This window comes from Stenella coeruleoalba, assembly GCF_951394435.1.
Source record: "Stenella coeruleoalba genome assembly, chromosome: 2".
NCBI classification, from domain to species: domain Eukaryota; kingdom Metazoa; phylum Chordata; class Mammalia; order Artiodactyla; family Delphinidae; genus Stenella; species Stenella coeruleoalba.
In genome coordinates this window covers 109033865-109056853 of record NC_137147.1, presented here as the reverse complement: position 1 = coordinate 109056853, position 22989 = coordinate 109033865, and the positions used below count along the sequence as shown (strand labels likewise).

At 40.6% G+C, this 22989-nt stretch overlaps 1 protein-coding gene across 2 annotated transcripts in view; it reads left to right on the top strand.

Annotated features, from left to right (window-relative positions):
* Positions 1–22989, top strand: part of PDE8A (phosphodiesterase 8A) — a 137310-nt gene that overhangs the window by 46635 nt on the left and 67686 nt on the right. For both annotated transcript variants that reach the window (XM_079912638.1, XM_079912637.1), the window contains exon 2: positions 21585–21641. In XM_079912638.1, the coding sequence (XP_079768764.1) occupies positions 21585–21641 (57 nt within the window). The remainder of the gene's footprint in view (positions 1–21584; positions 21642–22989) is intronic.

Genomic DNA, 22989 nt, shown 5'->3' with positions numbered 1-22989 from the left:
TGAAGAGCATAGGCTCTAGGTGTGTGGGCTTCAGTAGTTGTGGCAAGTGGGCTCAGTAGTTGTGGCTCATGGGCTCTAGAACGCAGGTTCAGTAGTTGTGGCGCATGGGCTTAGTTGCTCTGCAGCATGTGGTTTCTTCCTGGACCAGGGCTCGAACCTGTGACTCCTGCATTGGCAGGCAGATTCTTAACCACTGTACCACCAGAGAAGCCCTCTAATAACTCTTTTTACTGGAAAAATTTTAAGTCAGCATGATAAAATTAAAGTTTCATTTAGCTTGATACATAAAGATATTTTGAGTATATATAGATATACATTCAAAATTTATTATTAATCTCCAAAATAGTTTTGCTGTTATTTGTTATTGGTCTTACAAATTTTTCTACAAAATCACGTGGTCACATCCTAACCTTTTTTTTTTTTTTTTGGCCGTACGCCGGCCTCTCACTGTTGCGGCATCTCCCATTGCGGAGCACAGGCTCTGGACGTGCAGGCTCAGCGGCCATGGCTTACGGGCCCAGCCGCTCCGCGGCATGTGGGATCCTCCCGGGCCGGGGCACGAACCCGTGTCCCCTGCATCGGCAGGCGGACTCTCAACCACTGCGCCACCAGGGAAGCCCACATCCTAACATTTTTATATGAGAATTGTGCCTTTGAATGAACTAGAGAAGGCTTACTTCCAGTTTTTTGTATATCATGCTTTCTTTTGAGATTCAATTACGTGTGCTCAAAACCAGTGCTGTTTTTCACTTATTATATGTTATAATTTAATGGCAAACAATTTTTCAAAAAGAGGTCAGGCACTTTCTATGATATCTAAACAAAATGTTGACAATAGCAGTTGACCTGGGGAGCCAAAATACCCAGAGTAGCAACAAGATAAGAATCTAATCAAGCAGAACTTCTCTTGAGTATTTGGCTAATTGAGAAGACACTCAACTGTAACAAAATTAAAGATTGGATCATTTCTTTGGAGACCTTTGAGAGAGAGGTAGAATAGCCATTCAGCTGGAAAGATCTCACAGTGAAATTGGAAAGAGAACAGAATGATATAATATAAGCCTATCAGGAAACCTAGTCAATCTTGATTTTACTCTAACAGCTGGGATTTATTCTTTTCTTTTTTTCCTTAGGTATTTCCTTTAGGAACATTTATTATGAAAACATGGGGAAATGTTGGGGATTATAGTTATTTAGTAATTGAATTCAGAATTCAGTAATTCATTCAGCAGTTACTGAGCACTGTACTTTCCTAGGTTCCAGTTTTATGAAAGTGAATAGAACTCAGAAGCCAGTCTGGTAGGTGGGGAGACAAGTGCATATAATCCCACTGTGATGAAGATAAACCCAGGATGCCTTGGAAACACATAGGTGTGGCAGCTCATCCAGATAAGGGTTGGGGCCAGAGGCATAGGTAGGGTTTCCCCATGATTGGGTTTAGAAAGATGAGGAGGAATTAGAGGAGAAGAGGAAGAAAGCAGGAGTGTGCCACACTGAATGAGTGACATGGCCACGGCAAGCGACGTGGGCTTTCAAGGAGTTCTAAGTGGTTGGGGCAGCTGAAGCTTAGGCTTCAAGCACTACGGGAGCCTTGAATGCTATATCAGAGTGTCCAGGCTTTATGTAGGGCAATGTGGAGCCCCTGAAGGATTTTACATGTACTATATTTATGGGTCATATATTTCCCTCCTTTTGAAACGTAACATTCTGATGTTTTTCTGCTTTGGATTAAATGCATTCCTCACCCCCTCCCAACACCGACAGTATACAGTTTATCTATTAAATTCAGGTAGTGATGACAGAAGGAAGATAGAACTGACTTTTTTGTCTTGCTGTTCACACCGTTAGTACAAGAGACTGTTTAAGTGTAATAGATATGAAATGAGCAGAAAGATATTTTGAAATGTTTTGTGTTCTTTGTGTATTTTTGTACATCCTGTAAAAATGTCATTCCCTATATGTTTTCAGGCACTTGTGAAACTTTAGGGGTATGAATTCCTTTTTAGGACTTGTGTGGATGTATTCTCATTATTAATTATTACTGAAGTGAAGAGGAAATGATATCAGCAGATGTGTGGAGCTTTTATTCGCACTGAATACACTATTCATTTAGACAAAAGGATCATTTCTCAATTCAAATCGGAATATTCTAATTTAAGGCCTAAATCAGTTGTGTCATAATCTCTATGGAAACAAAGCTTTCTACTGTGTAGTAATTGCATAAATAACTCATTTCCCCTGGTAGATACACAAATTGTAGATGCATATGCTTCTTTTTCCATTCTGTCAAGAACTCCCTTAAAATAGAAGAGACTTTAGCCAATGACATTTGTTTATATGTTTTATATATAACTTTAAACTTTATATAAAGTTTAAAATAACTGTTCAGATTTCCTGCTTACATGGATTTTTGTAAAATTGTTAAGACTTAAAAATTGTTGATGAGCTCACTTTCTTTTCCTGGTTGAAATTCTGACGCAGAGGATTGAATTATCCTTCTTAGTTCTTAGCGTATTAACATCATCTGCCTGTGCAAGGCTCTCTCCAGTTGGGTTGTCTAGTTTTGTCTCACTGATCTTCAGGCATTCATTATATATTATGGGTATGAGTCCTTTGTCGGTTATATGTTTTGCAAATACGTTCTCCCATTCTGTGACTTACCTTTTTAGTCCCTGACTGGGGTCTTTTGATGAACAAAATTCTTAATTTAAAAATCTAGTTTATCAATCTTTTCCTTAATGGTTATTGCTTTTTGTGTTTAAAAATCCTTGCCTACTTCCCAAGATTCCTCTCTTTTTTTGTTGTTTGGTTTATTTATATCTGGTTCTCCACTCCCTCCGTGCCCACCATTCTAATGTGTTTAATGTATGTCATTTTGTTTTTATGTGTTCTTATAAAGTATGTACTGTTAATGTGCTTATGTATTTTAATTTATGTAAGTGGTATTGTATTACAGATCCCATTCTGTTTTCTTACTTTTTTCACTTAGCATATGCTTTTAAGATCTACCATATTGGAATTCCCTGGTGGTCCAGTGGTTAGGACTCTGAGCTTCCACTGTAGGGGGCACGGGTTCAATCCCTGGCTGGGGAGTTAAGACCCCGCATGCCACATGGTGTGGCCAAAAAAAAAGAAAAAAGAAAGAAAAGAAAAGATCTACTATATTACTGTCCCCCAGTTAGACATACCCATATTGCTTGCAATTCCTTGCCACCACTACGCATAACCCTGGACAGGCATCTTTGCTCATGTCCCCTTAAAGATCTATGTGAATAGACCCAAAATTCTCACTTCTGGGACATAGGGTATGCATAGGCAGTTTTGGCGTAACCTTAGTGATTGGTTCCTGAACATCACATACTCTAAGTGAAAATTTCAACTAGGAGTCATTTCTTACTGTTTTGAATGGGAAAAATTACAATTCATTATAAGTCAACTCAAAACCCTGAACTTATTTCCTAAAGCATAACTGTAACTTACTAAACCACTGTACATGAATAAGTCTAGCATATTAGAATGTAAAATGCTTAAAATAACACTTTTTAATCACCAATAGTTATTAACAAGTGGTTGCTCTGAATGCGCTAATAAGGTCAATTTGCCTGCCCCCCTTCCCCTCCCCCCCATAACCTGTCAAAGGAAGCAGAGAGCGGTCTCAGGGAGGATGGTGCTGGGATGCTCTCTACACCAGTTTCAGAGATGACATTCCCTTTGACACTCCCTGCTTTCCAGCACTCTTATACAGTTATGACTACTATGATCTAACAAGTATATTCGGACTGTAAATTGAGACTTCCTGCACATAATTTTGTTCAAAATGTATTAGACTTCTGGTTTCCAGTTCTGTACATAAGGAGCTTGGAAGTCAACACTCTGTCCTAACAACAATTAAGGCTGAACAGACTGAAAAGTTAACAACTGTTCTTAAATCCATAATAGAGGGGAAGGCACAGGGTAAACTGTTGCCCCCGAGATTGGATAGCTAGGCAAATACAGGGAGTCACTGCTTACCAGAGACTCATGCAGAGAAACCTCCACACCAAACAGTGCCAGGTAGGAAAACCTGAACTGTGACTAGTGAATTGCTGGCAGCTCAGTGCAGGTAACTCAGAGTTAAAATCTCCAGGGGAACCGTGGCATGGCGGCCCCCACGACATTGTGAGATTTATCTGCAGGAGCCTGAGCAGATTCCCGCAGTAAATAGCAGAAAAAAATGTTATCTACAAGAAATCCACTTTAAATATAAAAGCGCATATACATTAAAAGTAAAGTGGATAGAGAAAGATGTACCACGCTAACACTAATCAAAAGCAAGCAGACTAGCTACATTAATTTCAGACAGGGCGGACATCAAAGTAAGGAAAGTTATCAGGGATAAAGAAGGGTACTACATATGACAAAGAGGTCAGCTCTCCAAGAAGTCACAACAATTCTTGATGTATATGCACCCAACAACAGAGCATCAAACTGCATCAGGCAAAAACCAATAGAACTGCAAGGAGAGATAGTGGATTCTTCTATCACAGTAGGAAACTTCAGCACCCCATTTCAGAAATGGACAAATCCAGCAGGCAAAACTATGGAACGACATAGTTGAACTCGACAGTACCATCAGTTAACTGGATAAAATTGACATCTATTGACTACTTTATCCAGCAACAGCAGAATGTACATTTTTCTTAAGCTCATATGGAACCCTCACTAAGATAGACCACATTCTGGGCCACAACACCTTAACAAATTTAAAAGAATAGAAGTCATACAATGTCTGTCCTCAGACCACAATGGAATTAAACTAGAAATCAATAACATAAAGGTAACTGGAAAATCCCCAAATATGTGGAGATTAAACAGTACACTTCTAAATAACACATGGGTCAAACAAGAAATCTCAAGAGAAATTTTAAAATATTTTGAACTAAATGAAAATGATACAATTTATCAAGATTTGTGGGATGCAGCAAAAGCAGTGCTTAGAGAAAAATTTGTGGCATTGAATACATATATTGGAAAAGAGGAAAGATCTAAAATCAGTAATCTAAGTTTTCACTTTAGAAAACTTAGGGAAAAGGAAGAGCAAATTAAATCCAAAGTAAGCAGAAGAAAAGAAATAATAAGAATTAGAGCAGAAATCAATGAAATTGAAAACAGGAAATCAGTAGAGAAAATCCTTGAAACCAAAAGCTGGTTCTTTGAAAAGATCAATAAAATCTATAAGCCTCTATAGAAGGCTAACTAAAAAAGAAGACACAAATGATTAATATCAGAAATGAAGGAGTAGACTTCACTGCAGAGCCCACGGAAACTGAAAGGTTAGTAAAAGAATACTGTGAACCAGCTCTGTGCCCACACATTTGATTACATAGATGAAATGGACAAATTCCTTCAAAGACGCTATCTGCCAAAACTCACGTGAGAAGGAATAGATCTGAATAGACCTATATCTATTGAAGAAATTGAGTCAGTAGTTAATAACCTTCCACAGCAGAGAGCACCAGTCCTGTATGGTTTCATTGGTGAATTCTACCAAACATTTTTTTTAATTTGTATTTTCTATTGGAGTATAGTTGATTAACAATGTTGTGTTAGTTTCAGGTATACAGCAAAGTGATTCAGTTATACATATACATGTATCTATTCTTTTTCAGCTTCTTTTCCAATTTAGGTTATTTCAGTATATTGAGCACAGTTCCCTGTGCTATACCATAGGTCCTTGTTGGTTATCTATTTTAAATATAGCAGGGTGTACATGTCAGTCCCAAACTCCCAGTCTATCCCTCCTCTCCACCCTTCCCTCCTGGTAACCATAAGTTTGTTCTCTAAGTCTGTGAGTCTGTCTGTGTTTTGTAAATAAGCTCATTTGTATCGTTTTTTAAATAGATTCTGCACATAAGCAATATCATATGACATTTGTCTTTGTCTGACTTACTTCACTTAGTATGATAATTTCCAGGTCCATCCATGTTGCTGCAAATGGCGTTATTTCATTCTTTTATTTATTTGGCTGCACTGGGTCTTAGTTGCGGCTGCTGGGCTCCTTAGTTGCGGTTCGTGGGCTGTTTAATCGCAGCTCACCAGCTACTTAGTTGCAGCACGTAGGCTCCTCAGTTGTGGCAGGTGGGCTCCTTAGTTGCGGCTCGCCACCTCCTTAGTTGCAGCATGCGGGCTCCTTAGTTGTGACATGCGAACTCTTAGATGTGTCATGCACATGGGATCTAGTTCCCTCACCAGGGAGGATCGAACCTGGGCCCCCTGCATTGGGAGCATGGAGTCTTATACACTGCGCCACCAGGGGAGTCCCATTATTTCATTCTTTACAATGGCCGAGTAATATTCCATTGTATATACGTACCACATCTTTTTTTTTAAATTAATTTATTTTTGGCTGCATTGGGTCTTTTTTTTTTTTAAACATTCAATTTTTATTTTTATTTATTTATTTTTTTGTGGTATGCGGGCCTCTCACTGTTGTGGCCTCTCCCGTTGTGGAGCACAGGCTCCGGACGTGCAGGCTCAGCGGCCATGGCTTACGGGCCCAGCCGCTCCACGGCATGTGGGATCTTCCGGGACCGGGGCACAAACCCGTGTCTCCTGCATCGGCAGGTGGACTCTCAATCACCGTGCCACCAGGGAAGCCCTGCATTGGGTCTTTGTTGCTGCGTGCGGGCTTTCTCTAGTTGCAGCAAGAGGGGGCTACTCTTCGTTGTGGTGCGCAGGCTTCTCATTGCAGTGGCTTCTCTTGTTTTGGAGCACGGGCTCTAGGCGCTTGGGCTTCAGTAGTTGTGGCACACGGGCTCAGTAGTTGTGGCTTACGGGCTCTAGAGCGCAGGCTCCGTAGTTGTGGCGCACGGGCTTAGTTGCTCCACGGCATGTGGGATCTTCCTGGACCAGTGCTCAAACCTGTGTCCACTGCATTGGCAGGTGGATTCTTAACCACTGCGCCACCAGGGAAGTCCATGTACCACATCTTCTTATCCATTCATCTGTCAATGGACATTTAGGTTGCTTCCATGTCTTGGCTATTGTAGACAGTGCTGCAGTGAACATTGGGGTGCATGTATCCTTTCAAACCGTGGTTTCCTCCGCATATATGCCTAGGAGTGGGATTGTGGGATCATATGGTAGCTCTATTTTTAGCTTTTTAAGGTACCTCGATAACTGTTCTCCATAGTGGGTATACCAGTTTACATTCCCACCAACAGTGTAGGAGAGTTCCCTTTTCTCCACACCCTCGCCAGCATTTATTGTTTGTAGATTTTTTTTTTCTTTTGCGGACCTCTCAACTGTTGTGGCCTCTCCTGTTGTGGAGCACAGGCTCCGGACACGCAGGCTCAGCGGCCGTGGCTCACGGGCCTAGCCGCTCCACGGCATGTGGGATCTTCCCAGACCGGGGCACGAACCCGTGTCCCCTACATCGGCAGGCGGACTCTCAACCACTGCGTCACCAGGGAAGCCCTGTTTGTAGATTTTTTGATGATGGCCATTCTGACCAGTGTGAGGTGATACCTCACTGTAGTTTTGATTTGCATTTCTCTAATAATTAGCGATGTTGAGCATCTTTTCTTGTGCCTCTTGGCCATCTGTATGTGTCCTTTAGAGAAATGTCTATTCAGGTCTTCTGCCCATTTTTTGATTGGGTTGTTTGTTTTTTTGATATTAAATGGCATGAGCTGTTTGTAAATTTTGGAGACTAATCCCTTCTAGGTTACATTGTTTGCAAATATTTTCTCCCATTCTGTGGATTGTCTTTTCATTTTGTTTATGGTTTCCTTAGCTGTGCAAAAACCTTTGAGTTTAATTAGGTTCCATTTGTTTATTTTGTTTTTATTTCCATTACTCTAGGAGACGGATTGAAAAAGATATTGCTGCGATTTTTGTCAAAGAGTGTTCTGCCTATGTTTTCCTCTAAGAGTTTTATAGTATCCGGTCTTAAATTTAGGTCTTTAATCCATTTTGAGTTTACTTTTGTGTATGGTGTTAAAGAATGTTCTAATTTCATTTATTTTTAAGTGTAGCTGTCCAGTGTTCCCAGCACCATTTATTGAAGAGACTGTCTTTTCTTCATTGTATAGTCTTGCCTCCTTTGTTGTAGATTAATTGACCGTAGGTGTGTGTGGGTTTATTTCTGGGCTTTCTATCCTGTTCCACTGATCTGTATTTCTGTTTTTGTGCCAGTACCGTACCATTTTGATGACTGTAGCTTTGTAGTGTAGTCTGAAGTCCGGATGCCTGATTCCTCCAACTCTGTTTTTCTTTCTGAAGATTGCTTTGGCTATTCAGGATCGTTTGTGTCTCCATACAGATTTTAAGATTTTTTTGTTCTAGTCCTGTGAAAAATGCCATTGGTAATTTGATAGGGATTGCATTGAATCTGTAGATTGCCTTGGGTGGTATAGTCATTTTGACAATATTGATTCTTCCAAAGAAGGACACTACATAATGATCAAGGGATCAATTCAAGAAGAAGATACAACAATTATAAATATATATGCACCCAACATAGGAGGATCTCACTATATAAGGCAAATATTAACAGTCGTAAAAGGAGAAATCAACAGTAACACAATAATGGTGGGGTACTTTAACACCGTACTTTCATCAATGGACAGATCATCCAGACAGAAAATAAATAAGTAAACACAGGCCTTAAATTACACATTAGACCAGATGGACTTAATTGAGATTTATAGAGCATTGCATCCAAAAGCAGCAGAACGCACATTTTTCTCCAGTGCACATGGAACATTCTCCAGGATTGATTGCGTGTTGGGCCACAAAGCGAGCCTCAGGAAACTTAAGAAAATTGAAATCATATCAACCATCTTTTCTGACCACAGCACTTTGGGATTAGAAATCAACTACAAGAAAAAAGCTGTAAAACCCACAAACACATGGAGGCTAAACAGTATGCTACTAAACAACCAATGGATCACTGAAGAAATCAAAGAGGAAATCAAAAAATACCTAGAGACAAATGAAAACATAAGCACGATGATCCAAAACCCGATGGATTGCAGCAAAAGCAGTACTAACAGGGAAGTTTATAGCAATACTGTACAATCTTATCTCAGGAAACAAGAAAAATCACACATAAACAAACTAACCTTACACCTAAAGCAACTAGAGAGAGAAGAAGAAACAAAACCCAAAGCTAGTAGAAGGAAAGATATCATAAAGATCAGAGCAGAAATAAATGAAACAGAAACGAAGAAAACAATAGAAAAGATTAATGAACTAAAAGCTGGTTCTTTGAAAAGATAAACAAAATGGATAAACCTTTAGCCAGACTCATCAAGAAAAAAAGGGAGAGGGCTCAAAGCAATAAGATAAGAAATGAAAAAGGAGAAGTTACAATGGACACCACAGAAATACAAAGGATCGTTAGAGACTACTACAAGCAACTATATGCCAATAAAATGGACAACCTGGAAGAAATGGACAAATTCTTAGAAAGGTACAACCTTCCAAGACTGAACCAGGAAGAAATAGAAAATATGAACTGACCAATCACAAGTACTGACATTGAAACTGTGATTAAAATACTCCCAACAAGGGAATTCCCTGGTGGTCCAATGGTTAAGACTGCGGTTTCAGTGCTGAGGGCCCGGATTCAGTCCCTGGTCGGGGAACTAAGATCCCGCAAGCTGTGTAGCAGCACAGCCAAAGAAAAACAAAAGCCAAAACCTCTCAACAAACAAAAGTCCAGGACCAAATGGCTTCACAGGCGAATTCTATCAACATTTAGAGAAGAGTTAACACCTCTCCTTCTGAAACTATTCCAAGAAATTGCAGAGGAAGGAATACTCCCAAACTCATCTGTGAGGCCACCATCACCCTGATACCAAAAACAAAGATACCACAAAAAAGAAAATTATAGGCCAATATCACTGATGAACATAGATGCAGAAATCCTCAACAAAATACTAGCAGTGTGAATCCAACAATACTTTAAAAGGAGCATACACCATGATCAAGTGGGATTTATCCCAGGGATGCAAAGTTTCTTCAGTATTCGCAAATCAATCAGTGTTACACCACATCAACAAACTGAGGAATAAAAACCATATGATCATTTCTACCAAACATTTAAGGAAGAAATTATACCAGTTCTCTCCAATCTCTTTCAGAAGATAGAAGAAGAGGGAGTACTTTCTAACTCATTCTATGAAGCCAGCATTTCCCTCATGCCAAAACCAGACAAAGACGTTACAAGAAAAGAAAACTGTAGACCAACATCTCTCCTGAACATAGATGCAAAATTTTTCAACAAAGTATTAGCAAATCAAATAAAAAAGATATAAACAGACCCAGGTAAACAAGACTGCTCCTACATCAGAAAATTAATCCACAACATCAACTGACTAAAAAAGAAAAATCACATGATCATATCAGTAGATAGAGAAAACATTTGACAGAATCCAAAACCCATTCACGATAAAAGTTGCTCAGCGAACTAGGATTAGAGGGGAACTCCCTCAACCTGATAAAGAATATCTGCAAAAAACCTACAGCTCATATCATACTTAAATGGCGAGAAACTTGAAGCTTTCCTGTTAAAATCAGGTACAGGGTAGTGATGTCCCCTCTCACCACTTCTTTTTAACGTCATACTGAAAGTCCTTGCTAATGCAAAAAGTCAAGAAAAGGATATAAAAGGTATACAGCTTGGGAAGGAAGACATAAAACTGTCATTGTTCACAGATGACATGATTGTCTGTATAGAAAATCCAGAACAACAGACAGAAGAACTCCGGAAACTAGTAAGTGATTATAGCAAGGTTGCAGGATACACGACTAATATACAGAAGTCAATTGCTTTCCTATATACTAACAATGAGCGAGCACAATTTGAAAATAAAAACACAATACCATTTACATTAGCACCCAAAAAACAACAAAAGAAACTTAGGTATAAATCTAACAAAATATGTGCAAGATCTGTATGAGGAAAACTAAAAAATTCTGAAGAAAATCAAAGATGAACCAAGTAAATGGAGAGATATTCCATGTTTGTGGGTAGGGAGGCTCAATACTGTCAAGATGTCAGTTCTTCCCAACTTGATCTATAGATTCAATGCAATCCCAGTCAAAATCTCAGCAAGTTACTTTATGGATATTAACAAACTGATTAAAGCATTTACATGGAGAGGCGAAAGACCCGGAATAGCTATACAATATTAAAGAACAAAGTTGGAAGCCCAGAAATAGACACACATAAATATAGCCAACTGATCTTTGACAAAGGAGCAAAGGCAATACAATGGAACAAAGACTGTCACTTCAACAAATGGTGCTGGAACAACTGGACAGCCATATCCCAAATAATGGATTTAGATACAGTTGTCACACCCTTCACAAAAATTAACTCAGGGTGGATCATAGGCCTGAAAGTAAAATGTAAAACTATAAAACTCCTAGAAGATAACATAGAAGAAGACCTAGATGACCTTGGTTATAGTGATGCTTTTTTAGATACAACACCAAAGATGTAATCCATGAAAGAAATAATTGATACACTGGACTTCATTAAAATTAAAAACTGCTGCTCTGTGAAAGACAATATCAAAAGAATTAGAAGACAAGCCACAGACTGGGAAAAATATATGCAAAAGATGTGTCTGATAAGAGACTGGTGTCCAAAATACATAAAGAACTCTTAAAAACGCAACAGTTAGAAAATGAACAATCTGATTAAAAAATGGGCCAAAGACCTTAACAGCCACCTCCGAAGAAGATATACAGATGGCAAAGAAGCATATGAAAAGATGCCCAACATCATGTGTCGTCAGGGAAATGCAGATTAAAACAACAGTAAGATACTACTCTACACCTATTTAAATGGCCAAAATCTGGAACACTGACAACACCAGATACTGACAAGGATGTGGAGCAATGGGGTTGGAGGGTGCAAACAGTGCTAGGGGGAATGCAAAATGGCATAGCCACTTTGGAAGACAGATTGGCAGTTTCTTACAATACTAAACATACTCTTATCATACGATCTAGCAATTGCTCTCCTTGGTATTTACCCAAAGGAGTTGAAAACATATCTATACAAACACCGGCATAAGCATGTTTATAGCAGCTTTATTCATAAGTGTCAAAACTTAGAAGCAACCAAGATGTCCTCCAGTAGGTGAATGGATAAATTTGGTACATCCAGACAGTGGAATATTATTCAGTACTAAAAAGAAATGAGCTATCAAGCCACAAAAAAGACATGGAGGAACCTTAAATCCGTATTACTAAGTGAAAGAAGCCAATATGAAAAGGCTACATACTTGTATGATTCCAACTATATGGTAGTCTAGAAAAGGCAAAAAACTATGGAGACAATAAGAAGGTAAATGGTTGCCAGTGGTAGGGGGTGGGGAGGGATGAACAGGTAGAGTACAGAGGATTTTTAGGGCAGTGAAAATACTCTATAGGATATTATAATGGATACACATCACTGTATATTTGTCCAAACCCATAGAATGTACAACACCAAGAGTGAACCCTAAGGTAGAGTATGGATTTGGGGTGATTATGATGTGTCAGTGTAGGTTCATCCTTGGTTAAAAAATGTATTGTTCTGGTGAGTGATGTTAATGATGGCAGAGGCTGTGCCTGTGTGGGGGCGGGGGTATAATGGAAATTTTTGTACCTCCCTCTTAATTTTGTTGTAAACCTAAAAGTACTCTGAAAAAAGTCTTAAAAATATATTTAGTTTGGTGGATGTAGATATACATTTTAGAAACATAAATACCAGACAACTTCTGGTCAAGATTTTACCTTAGGACTTCCCTGGTGGCACAGTGGTTAAGAATCCGCTTGCCAATGCAGGGGCCACGGGTTCGAGCCCTGGTCCGGGAAGATCCCACATGCCGCGGAGCAACTAAGCCCGTGCGCCACAGCTACTGAGCCTGCACCCTAGAGCCTGCGAGCTACAACTGCTGAACCCACGCACTGCAACTACTGAAGTCTGCGCACTCTAGGGCCTGCGTGCCACAACTGAGTTTGGAAACCCACTTTATGTCAAAACCTACGTTTTTAGCTTCCATACCTAGTAAGGATTTCTTCATTGCTCTAGAACCAAACCAGGGGCATCGTGAATGCTCATGCATCCCCTTTCACTAGTGATAATGGCTGCTCGCTATGGAGCACTTAACTGTATGCCAGGCACCATGCAGAGAGCTGCATATCTGTTACTCATTTCATCTTCACAGTCACTAATTTCCAGGTGAGATTTAGCAAAGTGAAGAAACTTGCCTAAAGTTACAGTTTTTCAGGGGAGAGGAGTCAGAGTTCAAACCCATATGTGTCCCACCTCAGGAGTACTGGTGAAGGGAAGTTTGGATGATTCTGGATAATTCACTGTGTTGCGTGGGTTGTCATTCTCAGTGTAATCCCCTTCAGACAGCACTGAGGTCCATTAAGCAAACCCAGTAAAATCTAGGCTGGGGCTTGCAGTCGGGTTTGTGGGAGTGGTCATGTGGGCGGGCAAGCAGCTGTGGAGCCTTCTGAATAAGGCTCACTGCTGTCTGAGTGTGCAGGGTGTGAGATAAACACGACTGATAAATGTAAATACGCCTGAAATAGACTTGTCCCAGAGAGAGGCAGGATGCTAATTTATTAATTTATAAGCTAGGAGTATTCCTTTTGATATTTAGATCATCCATGCCTGCTGGATTCAGTTTTTCTCTGGGAGGGAGCTGAATCAATAGCACTGAGTTCTCAACCTCTGGCTTCCCTCTGCTGGGCTGCCTGTACACCCTCCTCATTCTGACGGGAAGATCCAAGTGGTCAGTCTTCTCTTTTTGGAGGGGGTGGGGAAGAAGTAGATTCTGGTCTTGCCTCCATGATGTTATAGCTAGATTTCTGCAGTTGGATTTGAGGATTCTTAAATTTCACTGACACAGTGAAAGAGAGGCTCATGGGTTGGGTTAATCCTTCAGTTGGCTAGCCTCAATTTTTCTGGGTTGATTCTGTTTTCACCTTCCGAGGCAGTCTCCTTGCAGGGTTTCTAGAAAACCTTTATTTGTCCCCTGTATCAACTACATTAACATAATATTTAAGAAGTGGGTCCTATTTTGTACAGTATTTCAAGGTACTGTGATGTTAATGGTTCTTATTAGAGATTACCTAAGTGCTCTGAAAGAAATAGCTCTGTGTGTGTAAAATTATAGTTTCATAGCAAAAACTTCTTAGAAAACCTTTTCTGTAGATAGTTAGAATTTATTGGGCATTTGCTTACTGTCAGGAATTGTGATAAGCTCTTTATTTTATTTATTTATTTATTTATTTATTTGCGTTAACGCGGGCCTCTCACTGCTGTGGCCTCTCCCGTTGCGGAGCACAGGCTCCGGACACGCAGGCTCAGCGGCCATGGCTCACGGGGCCATGCGCTCCGCGGCATGTGGGATTTTCCCAGACCGGGGCCCGAACCCGTGTCCCCTGCATTGGCAGGAGGACTCTCAACCACTGCACCACCAGGGAAGCCCTGTGATAAGCTCTTTAAATAGTTCATTTAATCCAGACACCATTTTTTGCCCAGCACTATGGGTTTGGGAAAAAAGGACCTGAACTGTTTCACCCTAGCATGTGACTTGATTTTGGCATCCAAGGTAACATAAAAGCCTTCTTGTAAATATGTGCTGTTTAAATTGACTGAAGGGCATATTAAGACCAGGTAAGGGGAGAAAAAAGAGACTGGGACATTGAGGATGGATAATGGAGTATTTTGCTTGCTCTGGGAGAAGGACCAGGGGAAGCGGCTAGGAAGGAGCTTTGCCTCAGGGTAGATCTTGGTGCCATCTTGTGGGTGGATCTGGAAAGGACCAAGCAGATCCACACCAGCTTCTACTAGGATGCCCTGCAGAACCCCAAATTTCCACACAGCACTGACGTAAAACTTCAAGTCAGATATCAGAATTCTGGTCTTGGAATCGGTGGATTTGGTTGTGTTCTGTCCATTAGCAAGTCCTGATCACTCCACCTGCAAAACACACCCCAGATTCATCTACTCATCTCCGTGGCAACTGCTAGGCCAGGCTACCATCGTCTCTCACTTGGACTACTACAGAAGCTTCCTTACTGTCTCTTTGCCTCTACTCTCACTCTCTCACTGACTGTTTTCCACAGGTAGCAAAAGGGATCATTCATTCATTTATTTTATTATTATTATTATTATTATTGGCTGCACTGCACAGTATGCAGGATTTTAGTTCCCCGACCAGGGGTCAAACCCGGGCCCCCTGCATTGGGAACGTGGAGTCTTAACCACTGCACTGCCAGGGAAGTCCCCAAAGGGATCTTAAAAGAATAAAAATCAGATCATATCATTCCCTTGTATAAAACTTTCTAGTGGCTCTTCATGAAATTTAGAATAAAACCCAGTTTTCTTGTTCTGGCTTAGAAAGCTCCGCATCTTACAGCTCCTGCCTAGCCGTGAGCTCATCTCGGCACTCTTCCCTCTCCTTTCCTCAAATGTCCACCCTGTTCCCACCTTCAGTCCTGTGCTCTGCCTGGTGCTCCCTCCTCCACTCCTGGCGTGGCTGACTCCTCGTCATTCAGATCTCGCCTTCCACAGTTCCCCCTCAGAGAGGCCTTCCTTGACTCTGATTCAAAACAGTAACCCAGTTACTCTCCATCAAACCCCTCCCTGCTGTGTAGCAGTATTATCTGTCTTGTTCTCTGTTGAATGCCCAGTGCCTAGGAAACCATCTGATACATAGTGAGTGTTCAACAGAGATTTGTCAAATGGATGGATGCTGCTTTCCAGGTTCTTGGTCTTATTTCAGCTAGATACAGGTTAGGGTCAGGTAACTTTAGGCCTTTCCCAGTGAAGCATGAAAAGACCACAGGGGGCCTCCCTCGTGGTGCAGTGGTTGAGAGTCCGCCTGCCGATGCAGGGGACACGGGTTCGTGCCCCGGTCCGGCAAGATCCCACATGCCGCGGAGCGGCTGGGCCTGTGAGCCATGGCCGCTGAGCCTGCGCGTCCGGAGCCTGTGCTCCGCAACGGGAGAGGCCACAACAGTGAGAGGCCCGCGTACCACAGAAAAAAAAAAGAATCCACCTGCCAGCGCAGGGGACACAGGTTCACACCCTGGTTCGGGAAGATCCCACATGCCACGGAGCATCTAAGTCCGTGTCCCACAACTACTGAGCCTACACTCTGGAGCCCGCGAGCCACAACTACTGAAGCGCACGCGCCTAGAGCCCGTGCTCCGCAACAAGAGAAGCCACCGCAATAAGAAGCCCACGCACCGCAAGGAAGAGTAGCCCCCGCTCGCTGCAACTAGAGAAAGCCTGCGCGCAGCGACGAAGACCCAACGCAGCCAAAAATAAATAAATAAATTTATTATTTTAAAAAAAAAGACGACAGGAATTAAGTTCCTGTGAATTGGGCCCAGTTCCCACCATTGCCACTTACCAGCGCTTTAATAATACGGCTCTGAGCTTCAGTTTGGTCATCAATAAAATGGAGTTAATGAGCTTCCCTTACTCATAGGGTAAGGACTAAATTGGATTTAAATATGTTTGGAAGCAAAGTCTTTAGCACATACTAGACACCTTCTTTCTATATTAAATCTGCGCCATGTTGTCATAATTTACGTTTTCCCCTTCTCCTACTCAGGACAGGGTAGGCATTTGGTCTTTGCACTCTCAGTACCTACCTCTGTGCTTGGCTTATAACATAGTAAGTAGGTGGTCCCCAAATGTCTGGGTTAATTTTGACTCTCCCCACCTAAGAACTGGTGTCTCCTGACTCTTGTCCAGGCTGTGCCCCTTTGATCAATTTACCACTCTTTGCCCAGAGAGAGACAAGATGGCCACTGGCTGTACAGGGAAAGCCTGGAGGGACAGTATGGCTCAAGACAAAATCTGATTTATGTCTTTGCTATAGTTCCTAGGTTTGTAAACAATTAATATAAATTGATCCCAGCATAACTTTCTGTTTCTAATAAAAGGATGTAGGAAAAAGATCACATGATTCATTTGTGGTTCCTAGTGCTTAGGCTTTTCCTAAGATTGCTTCCTTCCTTTCTGTTCCTTTACAATATAAAATATATATGAAAATACTCTGAAAACTGGAAGTGCTGTATTATATACATGTGTATATGTATAAGCTGGTATGAGTATGATTTTTAGATAAATGATTGGTTCAAAAAGATTAGCTCATTGTAAAGCAATTATACTCCAATAAAGATGTTAAAAAATAAATACATTACATTTTCAAAAGACTTAATAAAATAAAAATTTAAATACAGAGATAAAAAAAGATTAGCTGTTGGGCAAACATTCATTCAGAAATATTTTTTGAATGTCTGCCGTGTGCTAGGCACTGTTTTGGGTATTGGAAATATAGCAATAAATAAAGCAGATAATCCCTGTCTTTGTAGAACTTGCATTCTCATGGGAGAGACACTCCTTTAATAAGAAGAGAATAAAATATGTAGTGGGGCAAATGGTAACTAAAGCTGCAGAAATAAAAAAGCAGGCAAGGGGTAAGGGAGGGTCAGAGGAGTAGAATATTTAGACAGGTTGGAATTATATATCTCTTTCCTCTCCTACCCCCACTGGTGATCAAGATTGGTAACATAGTAACTTTGCCCCGCAGTTAGGTCAGTTAGGCAAACAAAAGAAAACTGATAGGTGGTTCATCAAGGTGTCTAATAATAATGTATTTCAGATTTCCATCAGCCATTAACAAAAAATTACTTTAAAATAATAAAATACAAACAGACATCATTCTTATCTGATATCCCAATTTAACAGTCTTTTTTTAACAATAAATCTTAATAAATATATAAATATTTAAAAACCCAAAAGACTAAATTCAACAACTTGTATAATTACTGATATCAGTTCATGAATATATTATTGCTCCTGTGTTACCTAAAAATATCAGTTGCTTTTGAAGCTGAAAGCTGTTATTAAAACTGATTTGAAAATGACTATTCCCTTCTAAATATTAATGTGAAAAATAAATAATTATTAAGAGGGCTATGGCCTGAAGCATTAGGTCAGTTTGATTCTGATTTTCATACACAAAGAAAGGATGAATGCACGAATTCTAGTAGTTCCGATCCCCTTATCCAGAGCAGTTGGGAAGTTGTTTACTCTTTGAGGGCCCACTGCTGACGTCTGCTCACTGAGTAATGTCATCAGATTTCCTGGTGGTGGTTATTTTGGGGGGGGGCAGTGGTGTAAGTAATTGTCCGGCTCTGCTGGGACACCGCTTGACAGAGGTCCTGAGAGCCGGATATACCCCGTAGACAGGATGTAAGGTTAAAATGCAATCTAGTTAAGTAAATAAAGAAAGTATTCAATGGTAAAATAGAGTTGCTGAAACATTAATGTTTTAAAATGATACTGCTAAAATTATACTGAAGTAGAATCCATGCTCTTTAAAAAAATTAATCTATATCTTCTTTTATTTCTTAGAATTAATGCGGCGGTGAGTTATTTTTACAAGTTGAGATCATAAAGTTACTCTGTCCTTTGTTTGTAAAAGTTATTTCACCCACTTTGGGTGTAGACCATGTACTCAGAATTGTTTTCCCAGGAAGAATGAGACTTTTGCCCTTAGCTGTCCATTCTTTTTATTTATTTATTATTTATTAATTTATTTAACATCTTCATCGGAGTATAATTGCTTTATGTTGTTGTGTTAGTTGCTGCTGTATAACAAGGTGAATCAGCTATACGTATACATATATCCCTATATTCCCTACCTCTTGCGTCTCCCTCCCACTCTCCCTATCCCACCCCTCTAGGTGGTCACAAAGCATGAGCTGATCTCCCTGTGCTATGCAGCTGCTTCCCACTAGCTATCTATTTTACATTTGGTAGGGTATATATGTCAGTGCCACTCTCTCACTTCGTCCCAGCTTACCCTTCCCCCTCTGTTTCCTCAAGTCCATTTTCTACATCTATGACTTTATTCCTGTCCTGCCCCTAGGTTCTTCAGAACCACTTTTTTTTTTTTAGATTGCATATATATGTGTTAGCATATAGCTGTCCATTCTTTTGTCTCGTCCCTCAGCTTGTGACCGACACTATATAGTATGTGTTTTTTAAAATCAAGCTAGTCGTTAACATTTTAAAGTTTTATTAATTATTATAGCCTTTAGCTTATTTTTCTCCTCCTGGTTTCCTTAAGTTTGTACTGTTGACTTTCTCAAATTTAGTGATTTGAAAGCTTAGTATATTAATTCTTGTTTCATGACAGAAAGATCTAAGACTGTGAATTTTGCCTCTGAGTAAAATTTACTAGTATCCTGTAGGTTTTATTACATGACATTCTCATTTTTATTATTTTCCAAGCAATCTGTAGGCATAGTTTGCATTTCCCTCTCTGATCCGGCAGTTACATGAGTTTAAAAATTTCCAAGGAGGGGGTATTTCTTCTGTTTTTAATTTTGGTTTGATTGCCTTATGGTTGGAAATAAAGGCTGTACAAGGAATATGTTTTAAAGTTTTCTTTGTGACCTAGTATATGTTTTTACGATATTTATAAATATTTTCTTTCTGTCCGTTCAGACTTTATCTTTTGTCTCCTTGATCCTTCATAGCAAATTTCATGAGTATCCTCTGTGAGAGGCTGCAGCCGCCGTTTCACACAGAGGACCCAAGTGCTGTCCAGCAACCGCTTCATCCTAGGCAGTGGCACAGCGCTCCTGTTGATGGGTTTTCTGGTTTCTTTTGTGCAACTCCACCCTGCCCCAACACTGTAGAAAATCAGCAAAATGATTTCCCTTCTTTTTCCTGTCATTTTCTGCCTTCTCTTTCTTTTTCCTGAGTAGTTTCACTGTCTTCTCCAAGCAGTAGGCCTGTATCATTTCTTGTTCTTTCATTCATTCATTTCTTTAAACTTTGTTCATAAAAACCAACAAAATAGTCATTGTTCAGATTGGTCTCTCTCGGTGCCTCTTGCCTTCCTTCTCACTGCACTGTGGGAGTATGATTACGTAGAGCACATCTCTCTCTTTTAAGACTCTCTTGGACCTCCTGGATCATATTCCGTCAGAAATTCTGGCTTTGGCATCCAGCTGTGCCTCTTGATGAGGCCGGTGACTGCCCAGCTCTGGAGGATAGACGGTGCTGTGGGATGTCTGTGCTCACCCTTCCACCCTACTGCAAAGCCCTCCTCCTCAGTCTCAGGTCTAGAGTAGTAGCGACCCTCATTCTACACCTTCTGAGAGATGAAGTTACTACAAAGCAAATCAGAAACTGAGCCAGTGTCCCATAATTAGTAGACATCAGCTTCTAGCAGTTAAAAATATACATGGACTTCCTCCATCACTAAGCAGGTTTTGTTGCATGTGTTTACTGTAGGAGAGATCACTGCTTGAGGGGAGAGATGGGAGGTGGCAGGCAGTTAGGAAGTATCTTGTGGGAAGGTTTATAGATCTAGTTCTGCTGCTGCTGTGTTTTAGGTATGAAATCACACCCGTCACCCAGCGGCCTGGAGTAGGATAGGGATCCCCTCAACACATATATACAGTGTTTCTGGAAAAATTGCAAAATGTGTCTCTTCCTCCAGGTAGCAACCCAAGGCCAGGGTTCATGGCTTGGGGCTGGATTTTAGCTCTCCATTCTCCCTCCCTTGTGCTCCTTTTTGCAGTGCACAGACTTCCCAAACCTTCCAGTGGCCCTGGGTTTGCAGCACAGTTTATAAAACTAAACAGACTGGTCAGTGGAATCCCAGATGCCACTTGCTGCTGTGTGGCCTTAAACAAAGTACTTGGAACCTCAGCTTTCCAAAGTAAACTCTCAGCATGTTGCAAAGGTTCAGCGAGATAACGTATGTTCAGCCCTTAGCACAGTGCCCAGTATATGCTGAGCCCTCCATTGGCGCTATGATTCTATTACTTGTTGGGGTTTGGTTATGACACTGTATTTATCTTTGTGTGTTGGTGTTAAGTTCTCAAATAGATAAGCTTTTTTTTTTTTGGCCGCACCACGAGGCTTGTGGGATCTTAGTTCCCTGAACAGGGATCAAACCCGGGCCCCCCAGCAGTGAGGTACAGAGTCCTAACCGCTGGACCACCAGGGAAATTCCCAATAAGCATTTATTGATAAGCACCGTGCTTGTCTGTAAAATGAAAGTGTTAACCGTTTCTCAACAAGGAGTCTTTGAGGTCCCATGGTTCTGATAGCTGGATTTCTTTTTTGTGTGTGTGCCATTTTAGATGTAAGATTTCGTTGTCCATCAGGGGAAAGATGGGAGTAGACGTGGAAGAAACCAATGTTCGTTCAGTGTCTAATCTTTGGGGGCTCTTTATATTGTAATCTCACGTGATCTCTTTAACACATGAGGAGTTGAGGCCGAAGGTTGGGTAATTCACTTAGAGTCACACACAGCTAGGAAAAGAAAAGCCGGGATCAGACTCATTTTATGTGTCCTTCTCTGCTCTCCACCTTTCCTGGGGTTTATAAGGAGATAACTGAGATCCCTGTGTCTAATAAGTATTTACGTAATTTTTCTCTAGAGTAGAAATTTCATTTTCATCTGTGGCACTGATGAGAGAAAAATTTAAGCAAGCTTATCTTTTTTTTTTCTCTTTTCATTTTTAAGCAGATCTTTTTCTTGCAGGTAGCAGTAGCTGATATACAATTTGGCCCCATGAGATTTCATCCAGATCAGCTCCAGGTAATAATACACCATGCTGTAATTTTCACCTTGATTTTCTTTAAAGACGGGGAGGGAGAGGGTCTAAAGTTATACATTGAAAATAATCTTCTGTTTTAGATAAAATATTGGATCAATATTGAATTCCCTGAACTTGATAGCAGTACTACAGTTATATCAGGGAATGTACTCTTCGTAGAAATACACATTGAGGTATTTAGAGATGAAATGTCTGCAACCTACTTTAAAAGGTTCAGCAATAAAATAATATGTATAATTGTGTGTGTGTGTACGTGTGTAGTATGTATGTGGAGAGAGAGAAAGCAAAGGTGGCAAAATGTTAACAATTGATGAAACTAGAAGAAGGGTGTTCTAGCATTTATTGTCATTCATGACTTTTTGTAGGTTTGAAATTTTCCAATGTAGAGAGTAAAAGCATGGTCGTCTGTTACTGAATCAGCTTTAGCAGAGAGAAAATATCTATAAATTTTCTAATCCAAAATATTAAAATAACCAATTGAAATTTAGCTCCAGCGTTACTTGATGCTTCCTGTACACAAACGCATGCTCACTGTTACATTTTTTAAAATGTGAAAAGGACTGGCAGAAATGTGCTCTTGAGACTTCCCTAGTGGTCCAGTGATTAAGACTCCACGGTCCCAATGCAGGGGGCCTGGGTTTGATCCCTGGTCAGGGAACTAAGATCCCACATGCTGTGCAGCACAGAAGAAATGTGCTCTCTTAACTCTTTGCACTTGTGGTATTTGTGCACCTGGGTAAGCTTAGAGGGACTGAGTCTTGGGGAATGGGGTTTCTGTCAGCTTTGCAGTCTCTTTCCCTTAGGCTGTCCCACCTTGACTGTACAACGTACCACAGTTTCCCCCTGTTAGTCAGTCTGAGTGTGAAGGGATGGAGCAGTGCTCTCCTGCCCCAGGTTTGGCGTGGCGGCTTGGCCGCGCAGGGGAAAGGGCAGCAGACGCAGGCCTCGCCCATCCAGGCCAGGCGCGAGGACAGCCAGCTGTCTCTTGCACCTGGTGCTATTCTTGTGTCACTAAACGGGCAGTTTTTGAGTTGTAACGTTTTGGTCTACTTTAAGTCTCCTCTCTTATAATCAAAGTAATTTTTTTTTTTAACTTGGAGGAATTACATAAAGTCTTGAGTCAGAATACTTAAACGTATTATTTAAAGTATTAAGTATTCTGGGAGTTTGACTGAAATATTGGTGTTTGCCATCTAAGGACTTACCTAGTTAACTTACTGTTAACTAAAATAAATATTTGTGTTTTTTAATTGATTCAGTTTTAAGATAAAGTACTTAATCAAGTCTTTGTTGAGTTCTTCCAGTGGGCTTATTAGCAAAAGAAATAAG